General features: G+C 36.6%; 1 protein-coding gene across 3 annotated transcripts in view; it reads left to right on the top strand.

Moving 5' to 3' along the window:
• FGF12 (fibroblast growth factor 12) overlaps positions 1 to 15,170 on the top strand; it is a 538,040-nt gene that overhangs the window by 361,327 nt on the left and 161,543 nt on the right. For all 3 annotated transcript variants that reach the window (XM_024752120.1, XM_024752119.1, XM_024752118.1), the window contains one exon: positions 9,926 to 10,029. In XM_024752120.1, coding sequence (XP_024607888.1) covers positions 9,926 to 10,029 — 104 coding nt within the window. The remainder of the gene's footprint in view (positions 1 to 9,925; positions 10,030 to 15,170) is intronic.

Below are 15,170 nucleotides of genomic sequence, written 5' to 3'. Positions count from 1 at the left end.
TAAACCCAAATATCTCTCTTTTATCTCAGTATCTTCCACTATAAATTTATTTGGGTTTTTAATGGGTCGTAAAATGCGTCTTTTTCTCTGCACATTCTGCAAATTCAACCCAGTACTCTTTTATATCTGTACATTTTTACAAGCAATAAGAGTCTATCTTTAGAAGTTACTTGAGAGGATACTGGATTTACCTGTTGTAAAGAAGAATGTGTAATGAACTTTTCTCTCCCTCCCTCCCTATTTCTCTTCCTCTTCTCTTTCTTCTTTGCATCTTCTTTGGTTGTAACATTAAGTGCTTTCTGATGTGTTTTGGATTGTTACCTTTTTGTCACTGGGATAACTTGTATGGATAATAGGCAGATCAAAATTAAGTTGAATAAGAACACAGCACTTTTATTTCACTTAGCAGACAGACAAATACTGTATGATATCACTTATATGTGGAATGTAAAAAATAAACTAGTGAATATAACAACAACAAAAAACGAAACAGACTCACAGATATAGAGAACAAACTAGTGATTACTAGTGGGGAGACAGAAACGGGGAGGGGCAAGATAGGGGGAGGGGATTAAGAGGTACAAACTACTAATTATAAAATAAATCAGCTACAAGGAAGTATTGCACAAATACAGGGAACGTAGCCAGTATTTTGTAGTAACTGTAAATGGAGTATAAACTTTAAAAATTGTGAATCACTATGTTGTATACCTATAACTTACATAATACTATACATCAACAAAAAAATGAAAAGTAAAGAAAAGGACCTAGCTCACAGAGTTGTTCCAAAAATTAAAAATTAAAAAAGAAAAGGACCTAGCCCACAGAGTTGTTCCAAAAAAAAAAAACCCAGCATTTCTTACAAAGTACTTTTTTCTAGTCCAATATAATTTTATGAGATGTCCAGTATCTTGGTTGTAATAGCTTCCCCCAAATCTTCCCTTCCTCTTCATTTTCTCAAAAAGATGCATCACCCTACACATGCACACACACACCAGCCCTATGCATCCTATGCTCCTGCCCTCTCAAACTCTGTGTCATGCAGGTTTTCTGGCTTTCCCTTTAGATTCCATACTTAAATACATTCCATATGTGGTAAATATTATCTCTGATTTTTTCTTACATGCTTAAGTATGGAAATATGATCTAGAAAAGCTATGAATAAGCGAGCTTAAAGAGAAACCACTGCTGAATCATTTATTTATTTGGCAATTATTGAATAGTAGCTTCTAAGACCAAGATGCTTCTAAGGCCTCGTTGCTAGGCAATGAGGATAATAAAAGTTTCCTGTGCCATCAACTTGCCCACAGAATAGTGGGAGCCTCAGGGAGATTTACAGATGAAGGTGTATTCCTCAGGGACCATATCTGTTGAATATGTCACTATTTTCCTAGCCTAAGCATGCCATGTGACCTATACTAAGTGCTCAGTAAATATTTATGGAAAGAATAAATGACTTTTGAATAGAGATATTTACAAGGAGTTGTATGAGAATTCTGCTAAGGCCATGGAAACTTACTCCAAAGTTTTGGATGGCACTTTTCATTCCCTTCTTTTTTTACTTTGTACCTGCACTGCCCTCAAATTAGGGCTTTTTATATCCTGAAATAAAGCCAAATAGTCAATTTAGTTTATTTATTTATTTTTTAAAATTTATTTATTTTTGGCTGTGTTGGGTCTTCATTGCTGTGCACAGGCTTTCTCTAGTTGCGGTGAGCGGGGACTACTCGGCTACTCTTCCTTGCAGTGCGCAGGCTTCTCATTGTGGTGGCCTCTCTTGTTGTGGAGCACAGGCTCTAGGCTCGTGGGCTTCAGTAGTTGTGGCATGTGGGCTCAGTAGTCGTATCTCACAGGCTCTAGAGCGCAGGCTCAGTAGTTGTGGTGTACGGGCTTAGTTGTTCTGCGGCATGTGGGATCCTCCCGGACCAGGGATTGAACCGATGTCCCCTGCATTGGCAGGCGGACTCCCAAACACTGCACCACCAGGGAAGTCCCTAGTTTATTTTTAAAATGACATTTTACATGTCAAAATGCCTACCATGATGCCTGAAAAAAAAAGTAGGCATTGAAGGAGTATAATCTCTTCAGTTTTTCCTTTCTTATTAGTTACTTTTCTTTCATTCTCTCCTTCCATTTAAATTTCAACCTGAGACTGACTTAAGTTTTGTAGGTCCTAAAACTTGTACAATTTGGGGCATCCCCTTTGAAAAAATAAAAAAATATATATAACAGTGAAATGAAATTTAGGTACAAAAATGAGTAGAGTGAGAAAATAGATCATAAAAGATTAAATTTTAAAGAGCTGAAACCTATCACAAGGATTATAAAATCCAGGGAAGTAATAAAATATTTTAATTAATTACTTGATGCGTACAAGTCTATATATTTCTTTCCCATTATTTTGTTTGTATAATCTTTGAACATCTTTTCATATTTGACAATACATTATCTGTAGAAAAATAATTCAGTCCTTCCTGTAGCATGAGTAATCAACATTGGCCTTTGATTATTATTATTTTTTAATTTATAAAAGTTTACTTAGCTTCACAGCTCATAATCATTTCAGGTACCTATTGAGGATTGTTATCAAATTTGAGAATTTTTTGTTATAAGATTTCAGGAAATTTCAAATCCACCACCCAGGTCCCCCAGTGAATAATTTGCTATTCATTTTATATATTACTACAATAATGCTATGTACCCAACAATCACATAGCCCCATTTGCATGTATCAGCAAGTATTTACGTCTCATGTGTCTGGGGTGGTTGGCTAAGCAACTCTACTGATCTTGTCTGGCTTACATATCTAGGGGTCAGCTATCAATCAATTAATCTAGAATGGTGTTGGATGGATTACCAAGGCCACTCTGTTGTTATCTAGGTGTCTTACATCCTTTTCCTGGCACCTGCGGGTTAGTCTGTGCATGTTCCTCTCAATGCCGTGGCAGAGGGGAAAAGCATAAACAAGCCAACCTGAGCTCTTTTTCAAGACTCTGCTTGCATTGGCTGACATCCTATTGGCCAAAACAAGTCAAATGGCTCAGCCCAGTATCAAGGGATAGGGCAGAATATCCTTTCAGAGAATTGCAAGTTTATATGGCAAAGCACAGATACAGGGAGAAGTGGAGAACTGGGTGTATCAATGCAATTCATCTACCATTTCCTTCATTACTTAAAAAAAAAAAAAGCAACCTTACTGAAGTATAACTGACATATCAAAAATACCTGAATGTTTAATGTATGCAATTTGATGAGTTTGGACATATGCATACACCCATGAAATCCCCTTTGCTTTTTTTTTTTTTTAGTAAGAACACTTAACACGGGATCTACTCTCTTAACAAATTTTTTAAGTGGACAATATAATATTAGTAACTGTAGGTACTATGTTTTACAACAGATCTCTAGAATTTATTCTTCTTGAATAACTGAAACTTTATACCCATTTAACAACAATTATCCATTTCTTCCTCCCTCTAGCTCCTGACAACCACCATTCTATGGTCTGCTTTCATGAGTTTGATTATTTTATTTACTCATATAATGGGGATAATGCAGTACTTGTTTTTCTGGGACAGGCTTTTTTCACTTAGCAAAGTATCCTGCAGGTTCAGCCACGTTGTTACATATAACAGGATTTTTTTCTTTTTAAATGCTAACATTCCATTATAAGTATATACCATATTTTCTTTATCCACCCATCCATCCATGGACATTTAAGTTGTTGCCATATTTGGGCTGTTGTGAATAATGCTGCAATGAACGTAAGAGGACAGATATAGTCTCGAGATCCTGATTTCAGTTCTTTGGGATATATGTCAGTAGTGGGTTTGCTAGATCATAGGTGGTTCTATATCTAATTTTTTGAGGAACCTCCATATTGTTTTCCATAATAGCTGCACCATTTTACATTCCTACCAATAGTGCACAAAGTTTTCAATTTATCTGCATCCTCATTAACATTTGTTATCTTTTTTTTAAATAGTGGTCTTTCTAACAGGTATCAGGCGATATCTCATTTTAGTTTTTTTTTTTTTTTTTTATTTTTTAATATGATGTTTTATTTATTTATTTAGGCTGTGTTGGGTCTTTGTTGCTGTGCGTGTGTTTATCTTCTTAACACATAACAGTATGTCCCTGTTAACTACAAGATGTAGACACTGCTCTCTACGGAAGCCTATTTTTTTTTTTTTTTTTTTTTCGGTACGTGGGCCCCTCGCTGTTGTGGCCTCTCCGGTTGCGGAGCACAGGCTCCCGGACGCGCAGGCTCAGCGGCCATGGCTCACGGGCCCAGCGGCCATGGCTCACGGGCCCAGCCGCTCCGTGGCATGTGGGATCCTCCCGGACCGGGGCACGAACCCATGTCCCCCGCATCGGCAGGCGGACTCTCAACCACTGCGCCACCAGGGAAGCCCCTCATTTTAGTTTTGATTTGCGTTTCCCTGATGATTAGTGATGTTGAGCATTTTTCATGTACTTACTCATGATTTGCATATCATCTTTGGAGAAATGTCTGTTCAAGTCTTTTGGCCCTTTTAAATTGGGTTATCTGTGGGTTTTGCTACTGAGTTGTATATTTAGGATATTAACTCCTTATCAGATGTATGGTTTGCAGATATTTCCTCCCATTCTTTAGGTTGCCTTTTCATTCTGTTGATTGTTTCCTTTGTTGTGCAGAAGCTTTAAGTTTAATGTAGTCCCACTTGTTCATTTTTGCTTGTGTTGCCTATGCTTCTGGTGTCATCTCCAAGAAATCACTCCAAAGATCAATGTCAAGAAGGTTTTCCTCTATGTTTTTTTCCTACGAGTTTTACAGTTTCACAGTTTCAGGTTTATGTTTAGATCTACAATCCATTTTGAGTTGATTTTTGAGTATGATATAAAATAAGGGTCCAATTTCATTCTTTTGGATGTGGATATCCAGTTTTCCTAACACCATTTGTTGAATAAACTATCATTTCCCTTTATTGCCTTTTTTCTTAACTTTTTCCATGTGGTTCAGTGATTGAGTTTGTTACCGACCTCAACAGCACCAATTCCGTTATTTCATTTTTAAATATGAGTCAGATTTACGTAAGATTTAGAATGAAATACTCGTTTTGGAAAGAACAAGATTGAGAAGATGCTTGAATGTCAGATTAGATGCTTGGATTCTTATTTGGCTTATAATTGTAGTCTTTATTCACCAAATGTTTACTGGGATCCTGAATCCTGAATATAAGCAGAATATGTACTACTATCCTGCTTATTCTCTCTCTTAACCTCTCTCTGTTTCTGTCTCTGTCTCTCTCTTTCTTTCTTCCTCCCCAGCTTTTTCCTTTTCTCCAAGTTATACAAGTGTGGTTTAGGTGTGATCCTTATCTTGGAGAGCTTATAAACTAGCTGTGATTGTGAAAGAAAAAATATTTTTAAAGGAAAATTAAAAATTGTGATAAATACAGTATAAATCTAGGACTAGGGGAGCTGAGAAGTGAGAGAAGGCACTTGGTATTTGGGGTATCATTCAAGCATGGGAGGGGTTTCGGCATGAAGATATGGGGAGAGTGACATTGTAAGCAGAGGCAGTGAAGTAAGCAAAAACATGAAGTTAAAAGGTAGGAAGAAGAAGATCAAATTACTAGAGGCAGTAAATAAATATATTAGAGTGAGTAGTGCGATCGAGCAGAAATGTATGCTGTGACTATATGCACATAACCTTGAATATTGGGCTGAGATGTTTAAGTTTTTAATTTTCTTTTTATCTTAAAAAGCAACTTTTTCCTAGAGACAGTGTTCCTAGAAATAATGTGTCTTTTCATGACCCTTATAATCAATAACATTTATTGAATATAAGATATGTACATAGAACTGGGGTAGACATTGCAGAGACTTACCCTCAAGAGTCCTTAAGGATGGCGACAGATGTGTAAACAAATAATTATAATACCATGTTCCGAATACCATAACAGTGATATGCCCATGAAATAAATAATTATGGAAAAAGAAACAACTGTCTCTGAAGGATCTGGATAAGATTTGTGGTTCAGTTAAATAAGGAAGATAGGCTTTCCAAAAGAATAATAAATCCAGTCTAGTTAAGATCAAGGGGGAAACTTAGAACATAGCAAAAGGCTCTATGAAGCTGCTTATGGTGAATGGAATGAGTGATAGGTGATAAACTGGAAGTGTGGTTTACAGCTAGGTGCTAAAGGGCATTGAGGGTCAGAGTAAAGGCTTTGGATCTATCTTGTAGACAATGAGTATTCACTAGAGGTATCAAGCAGGGAACTGTTAGCAGGGAAGTGGCATGAGTAGATGCAAGGGACTTAGAAGAATGGTGTGGCCCAGTTCCTATGAGTTAGGCCAGTGGCTTTGAGGATGGAGAGGAAGACTGGAGATTCAGGAGGAATTGTCAATGCATAACAAAGAACTAGAGCCAGTGTGCTATGTGGAAGATAAATAATAGATAAGGGTAAGTCATTTGCCATTTTTCAAGATTTTAGGAGGGAGATGCAGACCCTCCCAAAGAGAATAGCTTTTAGCTTTTACCGCTAAAAACTCTCATTCCAAATTGTTTACTGATTTTGTTTTTAATGGACTTGCTAAATCTCCCAAAGCATACCATCTAAAAGCCATCATCACCTTATGGTTTCTATAAAACTTTCACACAGGTTTCTTGTTTTGGTCCCTGCCTAGCTTTCATAGTTTTCTCACTTAGATAAGAAAAGCTTTATAGTTGCTTTTTTTACCCCTGTTTTAGGTAAATGAACCAATGTTCTTAGCATTTGTCCTGGAAAATCTTTATTTAGAAAGATGTTATGTACAATTTTGAATTTCATTACTCTTTTTCATAAGAATCATCATCGAACTTGATATTTTCCAATGGTTACATTTATTTACAATATATAAGTACCTAACATGTTTGTACCTTACGTGTTAACTCTGCTTTCGTCAGCAATTTCTGTCAGTTAGGATTAGGGTTGGCTCAGTGTTGCACAGACTAAAATAACAAGGACTTATTTTTCTCACATAAAAGCCAGACCTACGTAATTGGAAGCTAGACTGGTGCCATTGCTCCGCAAGGTCCTCAGGGAAGACCCCACTCTTTCCAGCTCACCTGCCATCACTCGCTCAGGGGGAAGCCCTTGTTTTCATGCCCTGAGATCATCCAGCCACCTCAACTCATCCCCCTCCAAACAGCAGTAAGGCAAAGGGTAGGGAAGAGGGCAAAGGCCAGTTGTCTTTAAGGAAAGGGTCTTCAAGAGTACAGAGACCTTTCTGCCTACATTTCATTCGTCAGTACTGAATCCATAGCCACAGTTAGCCGCAGGGTATGCACAGAGATGTAGCTAAATCGTCTTATTACTTTTTGAGAAGGTGAGAATGACTATTAGGGGAAATTAAACTTAAAAGGGAAGGAGGAGGAAATAGGATATTTGGGGCAGATAACCACATTAGCGAGCCAGAAAACCTTTGGTCAGTTGCACTTCCACCTGGGCTACCTCTCTGAATCTGTTTACCCTTCTAAAAATTAGAATAATCATTCTGTCCTAAATTCTTCATAGTGTTTATGGTTGAGGGTCAAATACGATGATGAATTTATCAACACTGAAAATTGTGTTGCACAAAGGTAAAGTATTATTTTAAAAGTATTAAGCAATCTTCTGAATCAATAGATATTAGTCAGGTGATATGTCGGTTTACGTCAGACCCTTTGGTAACCTTATTTGACAAGCAGAAGAATCATATATTAATGACAGATAACTCATATAGAGAGAACACATCTCTGTTTATGAAACACTTTCAAGAACATGATAATGCATTTGATTCTTCTGTCAACTCTGTGCAGTAAGGATCATTATGCCCATTCTACAGACAGGAAAACTAAAGCAGAGAGGTTAAATGAGTGGCTCAAAGGCATGTAGCTTCTCAGTGGTGAGTTTAGAAACTACTTTGTCTACAAATCTCTCCCACTTTTTTGTAATCTGTGTTGCTGCTTTAATCTTTACATATGCCACCCTTCTTGTTGCCCATTTGGTAAAGTCTAGGTCTGTAAGACTAGAGTGACAAACTCTCAGTTATTTATCCCTACTTTGCCTACATGGTGTTCTTTCCCATTCCTCCCCAGCATGAATCAAATCCTTCAATCTGGCAGTCCATTCCTATATACATACACTACCCTGAAGAACCACTTACTTCCTGCCCTACTATAATGTTTATGATCTTCGCCTACTCAACTTCTGTCCCTTCTTTAAGTGTCAACTTGGGTCTCATCTTCTGTGTGAGACATTTCTTGAACACTTCAGAACACAGTTCTTCCATTTCCTTGAACTTCTGTAACATAGGGACTATATATAGAATGCATATATTACATTTAATTATAGATATACATTATACAGTGTATCAGATTATTCCATATGTCTTAGCTCTCTCTGACAGTGGTAAGAATATTGGAGGAACAAAAACTAGTACAGATTCAACTTAAGGCAGCTATTAATTCTTAAGTGTCTGCTAAGATCTAGTTTCAACTTTCATGACAGATGAGGGAAAAGGTTCAAAGAGGCAAAGAGACGGGTCTGATGTCAAATATCTAGGAATTGAATCCTGCTGTACTAAACTTGTGGTCTTAGGCTTGATCCTTTAGAACTACCAGTTGAACATGTGACTAAAAGCCAAATACTGTGTGGGTGTGTTTAGCTTACTATCCCACGTTGAGAGAAGCCCAGAAAAATAGCATCCCTGATTAATGGTAATCCCTGGGTTAATTTATATATATATATCTTATATTCAAAACTGAGAAGATGACCAAAGCGATGGGAATTTCATCAGTAGAAAAGATAGATAAGAACTTCTAACTAAGTCAGGATGTTAAAGTGAACGGCAAGGCTATTCTCTTATGCACGCAGTCATAAATGTTTAGTTCATATTCACGTTGCCATCTATACAGCCTAGTTATATGATTGCTTTCCTCCTTTATGTAATATAAATTCGGGATGGGGACAATGTTTTATGCTTATGCTCATTTTGTAATATTAATGTTAACTAAAGTAGTGCTATATAGGAATATATAATTCATAGAAATACATTTTTGACAGAAAAATGGATTATCTTCTTATTTATCTTCTTTCTGGTGTTTGAGTACTTTCTCCAAGTAGACAAGTAGACTGTTGAATATTTTCAGTAATGGACAACCCAAATATTTAAAGACTACAAGTATGTTTTCATTTTATCTTAGGATATTGAATTAAATTTACGAAGTTGATTTTTAATGGTTTGTGCATAATTATGCATATATATATATTTTTTCCCCAAGATATAAAATCTGTCTGTTAGAGCTTAAGCTATCTAGTAACCATTGATACCTCTATTTATCTACCTATATTTACATGTAAAAATGAAATACGTTACATGAAATATGAAGAGAAATGTTCTCCTGCCACTAGCATAGTGAAGGATGAGCCAGTGTTTTTGTGTTCATCTTGTGTGTTTAAGACAGTTTTCAGGACCACAAGGAAGAGAAGCTCTGGCATATGTTATGAAGATCATATTTTATTATTACTTATGATTCCAAATATGTTTTCTTCTGTTGAGAATTTTTTGGTTCAAATTATTTGTTCGTTAGAAAAAATCATCTTATACTGTTTGAGTATATGTTCATTTCACAGAGCAGAGATCCTGAACTCTCAGATCTATGTGGGGCCCTTGGAGTCCTTCTAATCTAATCCCTTTATTGCAGATGAGTTTATGTGATTTACCTGAAGTCACATAGTAATTAGTCATGGTGCAGAGACAAGAAGCCAGTTCTCCTCACTCTTAGAACTCCTCTCTCTCTCTCCTAATTTCAATTCATAGGTTTTAATCTTCAAAAAGAGTCATTTTAAGAAGCAAGATGATTTATTCAAAAGTTCACTGATCCTTTCCTCTCTCTTCCTTTTTTCCCCTCTAGCCCTCTTCAATCTAATCCCTGTGGGCCTGCGTGTGGTGGCCATCCAAGGGGTGAAGGCCAGCCTCTATGTGGCCATGAATGGTGAAGGCTATCTCTACAGCTCAGTAAGTACCTTGTTGTGTGTGCGTGTGTGTATGTGTGTGTGTGCGCGCGCACATAAACTGGCATAGAGAGTAATGAAGTAACCGTTATTTTAGGGAAGAAAATTACAAGTTGAAGTCAATGTATATTTTCTGACCCAGTATATCAGGATTATTATGAAGATTTTATAATTTACAATGTTAAAGGTCACGCTCTGTTGAGAAGGAGCTAGTAACTCTCCATGTGATACAAATTCTCTTTTTCTGTCTTTCACTTCTAGAGGATAATGTTTTGAATTTTACCTTTCTGTTTAATTCAAGAGGTAAAACATTTTTTCCTTTCTCCTGTTACCTCTCCTTCAAGCACAGAGGATGGTTTAGGAAGCTAAATTCTTGAATTTGTCTGGGAGTCTTCTCTGGCTTGTTGTGGAGAAAAAAACCTTTCAGAATAGACTGTGTTTTTGTTTGTATTTTATAGAACTGTGTAGTACCTAATTTGTCAGATTCCTGCGATAACTGGTCACTTTAAAGACATGTGAATTGACGGAATGAGCTTTGGATTAGGGGCTGGGATATTTGAGTTTTATTTGCATTTCAACGACAATATTCCTGTGGGAAAGTCCTCCTCTCTTTGACTTAATTTCCAAACTTTTAAAATGAGGGTGTTGGATCTCATGTTGTCTAACATCTCTTTTGAATCTAAAACTAACAAAATTAGGTGGCATCAGTGGCTACATTATGAGCCCTGACATATTTTAAAGGAGTTGATGGTCCCACTCTCAAGATAATAATTTATGCATTGAGAGAATGCAGCAGCACTGAATCTTCTGTATGGATATAATTCCTGCTCTGTTCTAAGGGAATGGCCTATTTGTAGTTCATGACGAAATATTCTTGAAAATCATGGTTACAGATTTCCACCCTTGCTTTCTGTGATCTCACTAAATAAGACAAGGTTATTCAGGAAGTTCACTTATGCCCACTAGATTCTCAATTAATTATTGAATAGCTTTTATTAAACTTTTTCCACAATCAATTAAATGAATCTCTGGTACCCTATGCTTGCTTACTAGTAGTACAGCTGTCATTCATATTAGAATTCTTAAAGATGCCATTTTACTCTTGAACATATTCACATCTGAATATGCATTTGTATATCAGATGTGTACATACACATTTTTTCAATGGTCTACTCAAAATAATACTTAAAGATAGATACATTTTGGTCAAATGGTCAAAACAATGGGCTTTCATTTTTAATGTGTCATAATTCTAACATTTCTTAATGTCCAGTTATTGTGAATCTATATTTTTAATGTGAGAATTAAAATAAGAAAAGGACAGTTATTGTTTTGAATAATTCCAGTTGGTTAAACGTTTTAAAAAAAGTTTTGAATGCAATACAAACTAAAATATTTAGGTGATCTTAGGATAGTATTGATTTAAGAATTTAATTAGTCATCAAGTAAACAGCTAAAGGTAGACTATATTTATATTTAGAAGGTTGTTATTCATTTTTATATTTATTTAAAAGATCATAATTCTGGTTGTAATTCTACAAGAACAGTAGAGTTCAGATTTCTGAACCAGAGTTCATTTCCAAAGGTCTGGGAAGAAGAAAAACACAGATTATCTGACAACAGTATTGTAGCAGGTGGCAGCTGTATAGGAACCCGTGTGTGTTTTGTGTGTGTGAGTGTGTGTGTGTGTGTGTGTGTGGTGTTAAGGGGGTGCAGGCAGGGAGGGGTCCCAGTTGTTGGGTGCAATCCCAAAGTTCCTGGGAGAGGAGCCTGGGTATTCAGCATGACATAACTGAACTTCATATGTGGCGCATTTTTAGAGATACACTTTTTCTTTTTTTCTTGCTCAGAACTAGGCTTAAGATACAGGGAGCCCATAGGAGAGGTTTTAAGAAATTCTTGACTAGAGAATTTTACTGTAGGTACTTTTTTGTAAAGTATATCTTAGTAAAACCAATAATGACCTGTTGAGTTACCTGTTTTCAGCTTTCCTCTTCACTTAAATCAAATCTGCCTCATACCAAGAATTGCAACCCTTTCCCCTGTATGGTACTGTGAGGCTGCTGGAACAATTCTTCTTGATTATAAGCTGGGCCTCACTGACATTGAGCATCAGGCTCTCTACTTTCAAAATCACTCTTTCTGGATAGGACTAACAGTATGAAATTCTGGTTTTTAATTTTAAGCAGGGGCATAGGCCTGAAGATTTTGTTATAGGACTAAAGGGGGCCAATATCGGGAGAGACAGACCTGAAAGAGAATTGGGTATCAAGGCTTCATCACACTGGTTTTGCTGCTTGTCTGTGTGGCATGTCTCAGCAAGAGAGCACCAGTGTGGCCAGGAACCTTGTGGGGAGTTAAAAACAGGATGTTACAGGCTTTCGTGATGTGCTTTTGGTATATGTTAAGGCTTGAAGTTATTTGAAAGGCAGTTTCCTACTTGATGTTAAACAGTGTAGCTGAGCACACCAATAAGGCCCATACCTGGAATTATGGCAGGCGCAGGGGGACTGGTGGTGTGTGTCTGAAGGCAAACCCTAGAGGTCCTAAAGAAGCTAACATAGAATCCAAGAGAAATTCTCAAATGGTATCATTTATCTAGTGGCATTCACCTTTTCTGTATTCATATTTAAGCTAGGAATTCCCCAGTTACTTCTGATTCCCCCTCACCCCACCCCCTTTACCAGGAGACAAAAGAGACAGTAGTAAAGACCGAGTGACTGTTAGGTAGCATAGAGCTAAAGTTTCCGGATCCATTCTGAAAATATTTTAATAGGTGAGTTTAATCCATAAGCATTTAATGAGATTGTTGATGCATCTAGATTTGTTTTTACCCTTGTAGTTTGCTTTTTATTTTGCTTCTATTTTCTTCTTCTTTATTTTCTCACATTCCTGAAACATTTTCCTATTCCATCTTTATTCTTCTGCTGGTTCATAAACGTAGGTTATAATTCTAGTGTTTTAATGATTTAGACTTTTTTTTGTGTGTGTTTTTTTTTATTTTTTGCGTTACGCGGGCCTCTCACTGTTGTGGCCTCTCCCGTTGCGGAGCACAGGCTCCAGACGTGCAGGCTCAGCGGCCACGGCTCACGGGCCCAGCCGCTGCGCGGCGTGTGGGATCTTCCCGGACCGGGGCACGAACCCGCGTCCCCTGCATCGGCAGGCGGACTCTCAACCACTGCGCCACCAGGGAAGCCCTAGACTTTTTTAACAGACATACATATGTATATAATTTGCTAAATAATAAAACATATTATTTATTTCTGTCCTTCTTCCAAACAGCTGATAGACCTTAGTATGTTTTCTTGCTTAGTAAACACCACCACCCTTCTCACCAATTGGATTATTTACACTTTAAAATTAATATGCACAATTAGTTATTATTCTATACTAAAAGTTACATTATCAATCTTTAAAATAATTTCTGTGCACGCAGGTTTTGTTTTTGTGTTTATCAAATTCGGTCCCTCTGAGTTTACTTTTCTTCTAAACAAAACCTTCCACTGTTTTCAGTGTGTGCATCTCTAGGTGGTGAATTCCCTTCATCCTGGTATCTGTGAAAATGCCTTCCTTTCACTTTCACTCTTGAATTACAGTTCAGATAGTTATACAGTTCTTAGTAGACCTGTATTTCCCCCAGCACTTTGACAATTATATTCTGTTGGCTTCTGGCATGTACTGTTGACTGTGAGAAGTTTGCTGTCAGTTTAATATTCTCTCCTTTGTAGGTTATCTATATGGAAAATTTTAAGGACTTTTTCTCTTTATACTTTATGTTCTGCAAATTCACTATAATGTCTAGTTGTAAATCTAATTAAGTTATCTTGTTAGAAATTCAGAATGCACTTTCAATCCAAAGAATCAGACTTCTCTAATTCTGGAAAGTTTTAACTCTTCCCATTTACATTTTATTTCTGTTATACTTGCCAGTCTCTTGTGCTGATAATATTTAAATCACTTTCACTAGAAACTTGCAAATTTATCTGCTCTAGAAATGATGCCATCTGTTTTGTGATTTCAGTCACTATGCTTTAAATTTTTGGATGTTTAATGGTTTCCATTCCATATCTACCTGATCTTGATTGATTTCTTCCTGTTTTTACTATCTGGCTCTTTTTACAGAAAGTTATTAACTCATTTGTCTCTCTGAGCTTTCTTATAATACTTGTTATACTTTTCCATAAAGTTAGTTTCTCTTGTAATGAATTCATGTTTCAATCATTGATTTTGTTGGCTGTCATTTTTAGAATTAGACTGAGATTATATTAGACTTAAGAATTTGTTCTGCATGTGTTTGGAATTTTGGTCTGTAGGCCCATTTCTCTCTTTCTTTCTTCATGATCTTCTTCTTTTGAAGTCTGCCCTCAATTTCTAGCAAATTTTTGGTTGCTGCTATCCAACCTCCAGTGGTCCTAGTTTAGAATAAGATTTTAAGAGTCATTTCAAGGCTGCATCCTAGGGTGGCACTGGGGTTAGGAAAGGGGGCCTGGGCAAGGGTATGGCTTGGTCTTGTTTCTCTCAATCTGAGTCTATGTCTATCATTGCATCTTGCTTAAAATACTAGCAGCATTTTTAAAAATACAGTTGATATACAATGTTATATTAGTTTCATGCAATCTACATGGTGATTTGAAATTCACATACATTAGGAATAATCACCATGGTAAGTCTAGTAACAATTTGTCTCCATACAGTTATTACAGTATTATTGATCATAGTCCTTATGCTACATATTACATCTCTGTGTCTTATTATTTTATAATTAAAAGTTTGTACCTCTTAATCCCCTTCACCTACTTTGCCCAACCCTACACCCCCGCTCCCATCTGGCAACCACCGGTTTGCTCTCTGTATCTATGAATCGGTTTTCATTTTGTTTTGATTGTTTTGTTTTTTATATTCCACAAATAAGTGAGATCATATATTGGGTTGGCCCAAAAGTTCATTCGGTTTTTCCATAACATCTTATGGAAAAACCCAGATGAACTTTTGGGTCAACCCAACAGTATTTGTCTTTCTCTGTCAGACTTATTTCACTTAGTGTGATACTGTCCAGACCCAACTATGTTGTTGGAAATTGAAAGATTTCTTTTTCTTTTAAATGTTCCATTGTATATATATACCACATCTTTTTTATACATTCAT

This window comes from Neophocaena asiaeorientalis, unplaced genomic scaffold (genome assembly GCF_003031525.2).
Source record: "Neophocaena asiaeorientalis asiaeorientalis breed wild unplaced genomic scaffold, Neophocaena_asiaeorientalis_V1.1 scaffold293, whole genome shotgun sequence".
Lineage (NCBI taxonomy): Eukaryota > Metazoa > Chordata > Mammalia > Artiodactyla > Phocoenidae > Neophocaena > Neophocaena asiaeorientalis.
The sequence above is the reverse complement of the archived record's forward strand: the minus strand, read 5'-3'. Positions and strand labels throughout refer to the sequence as shown.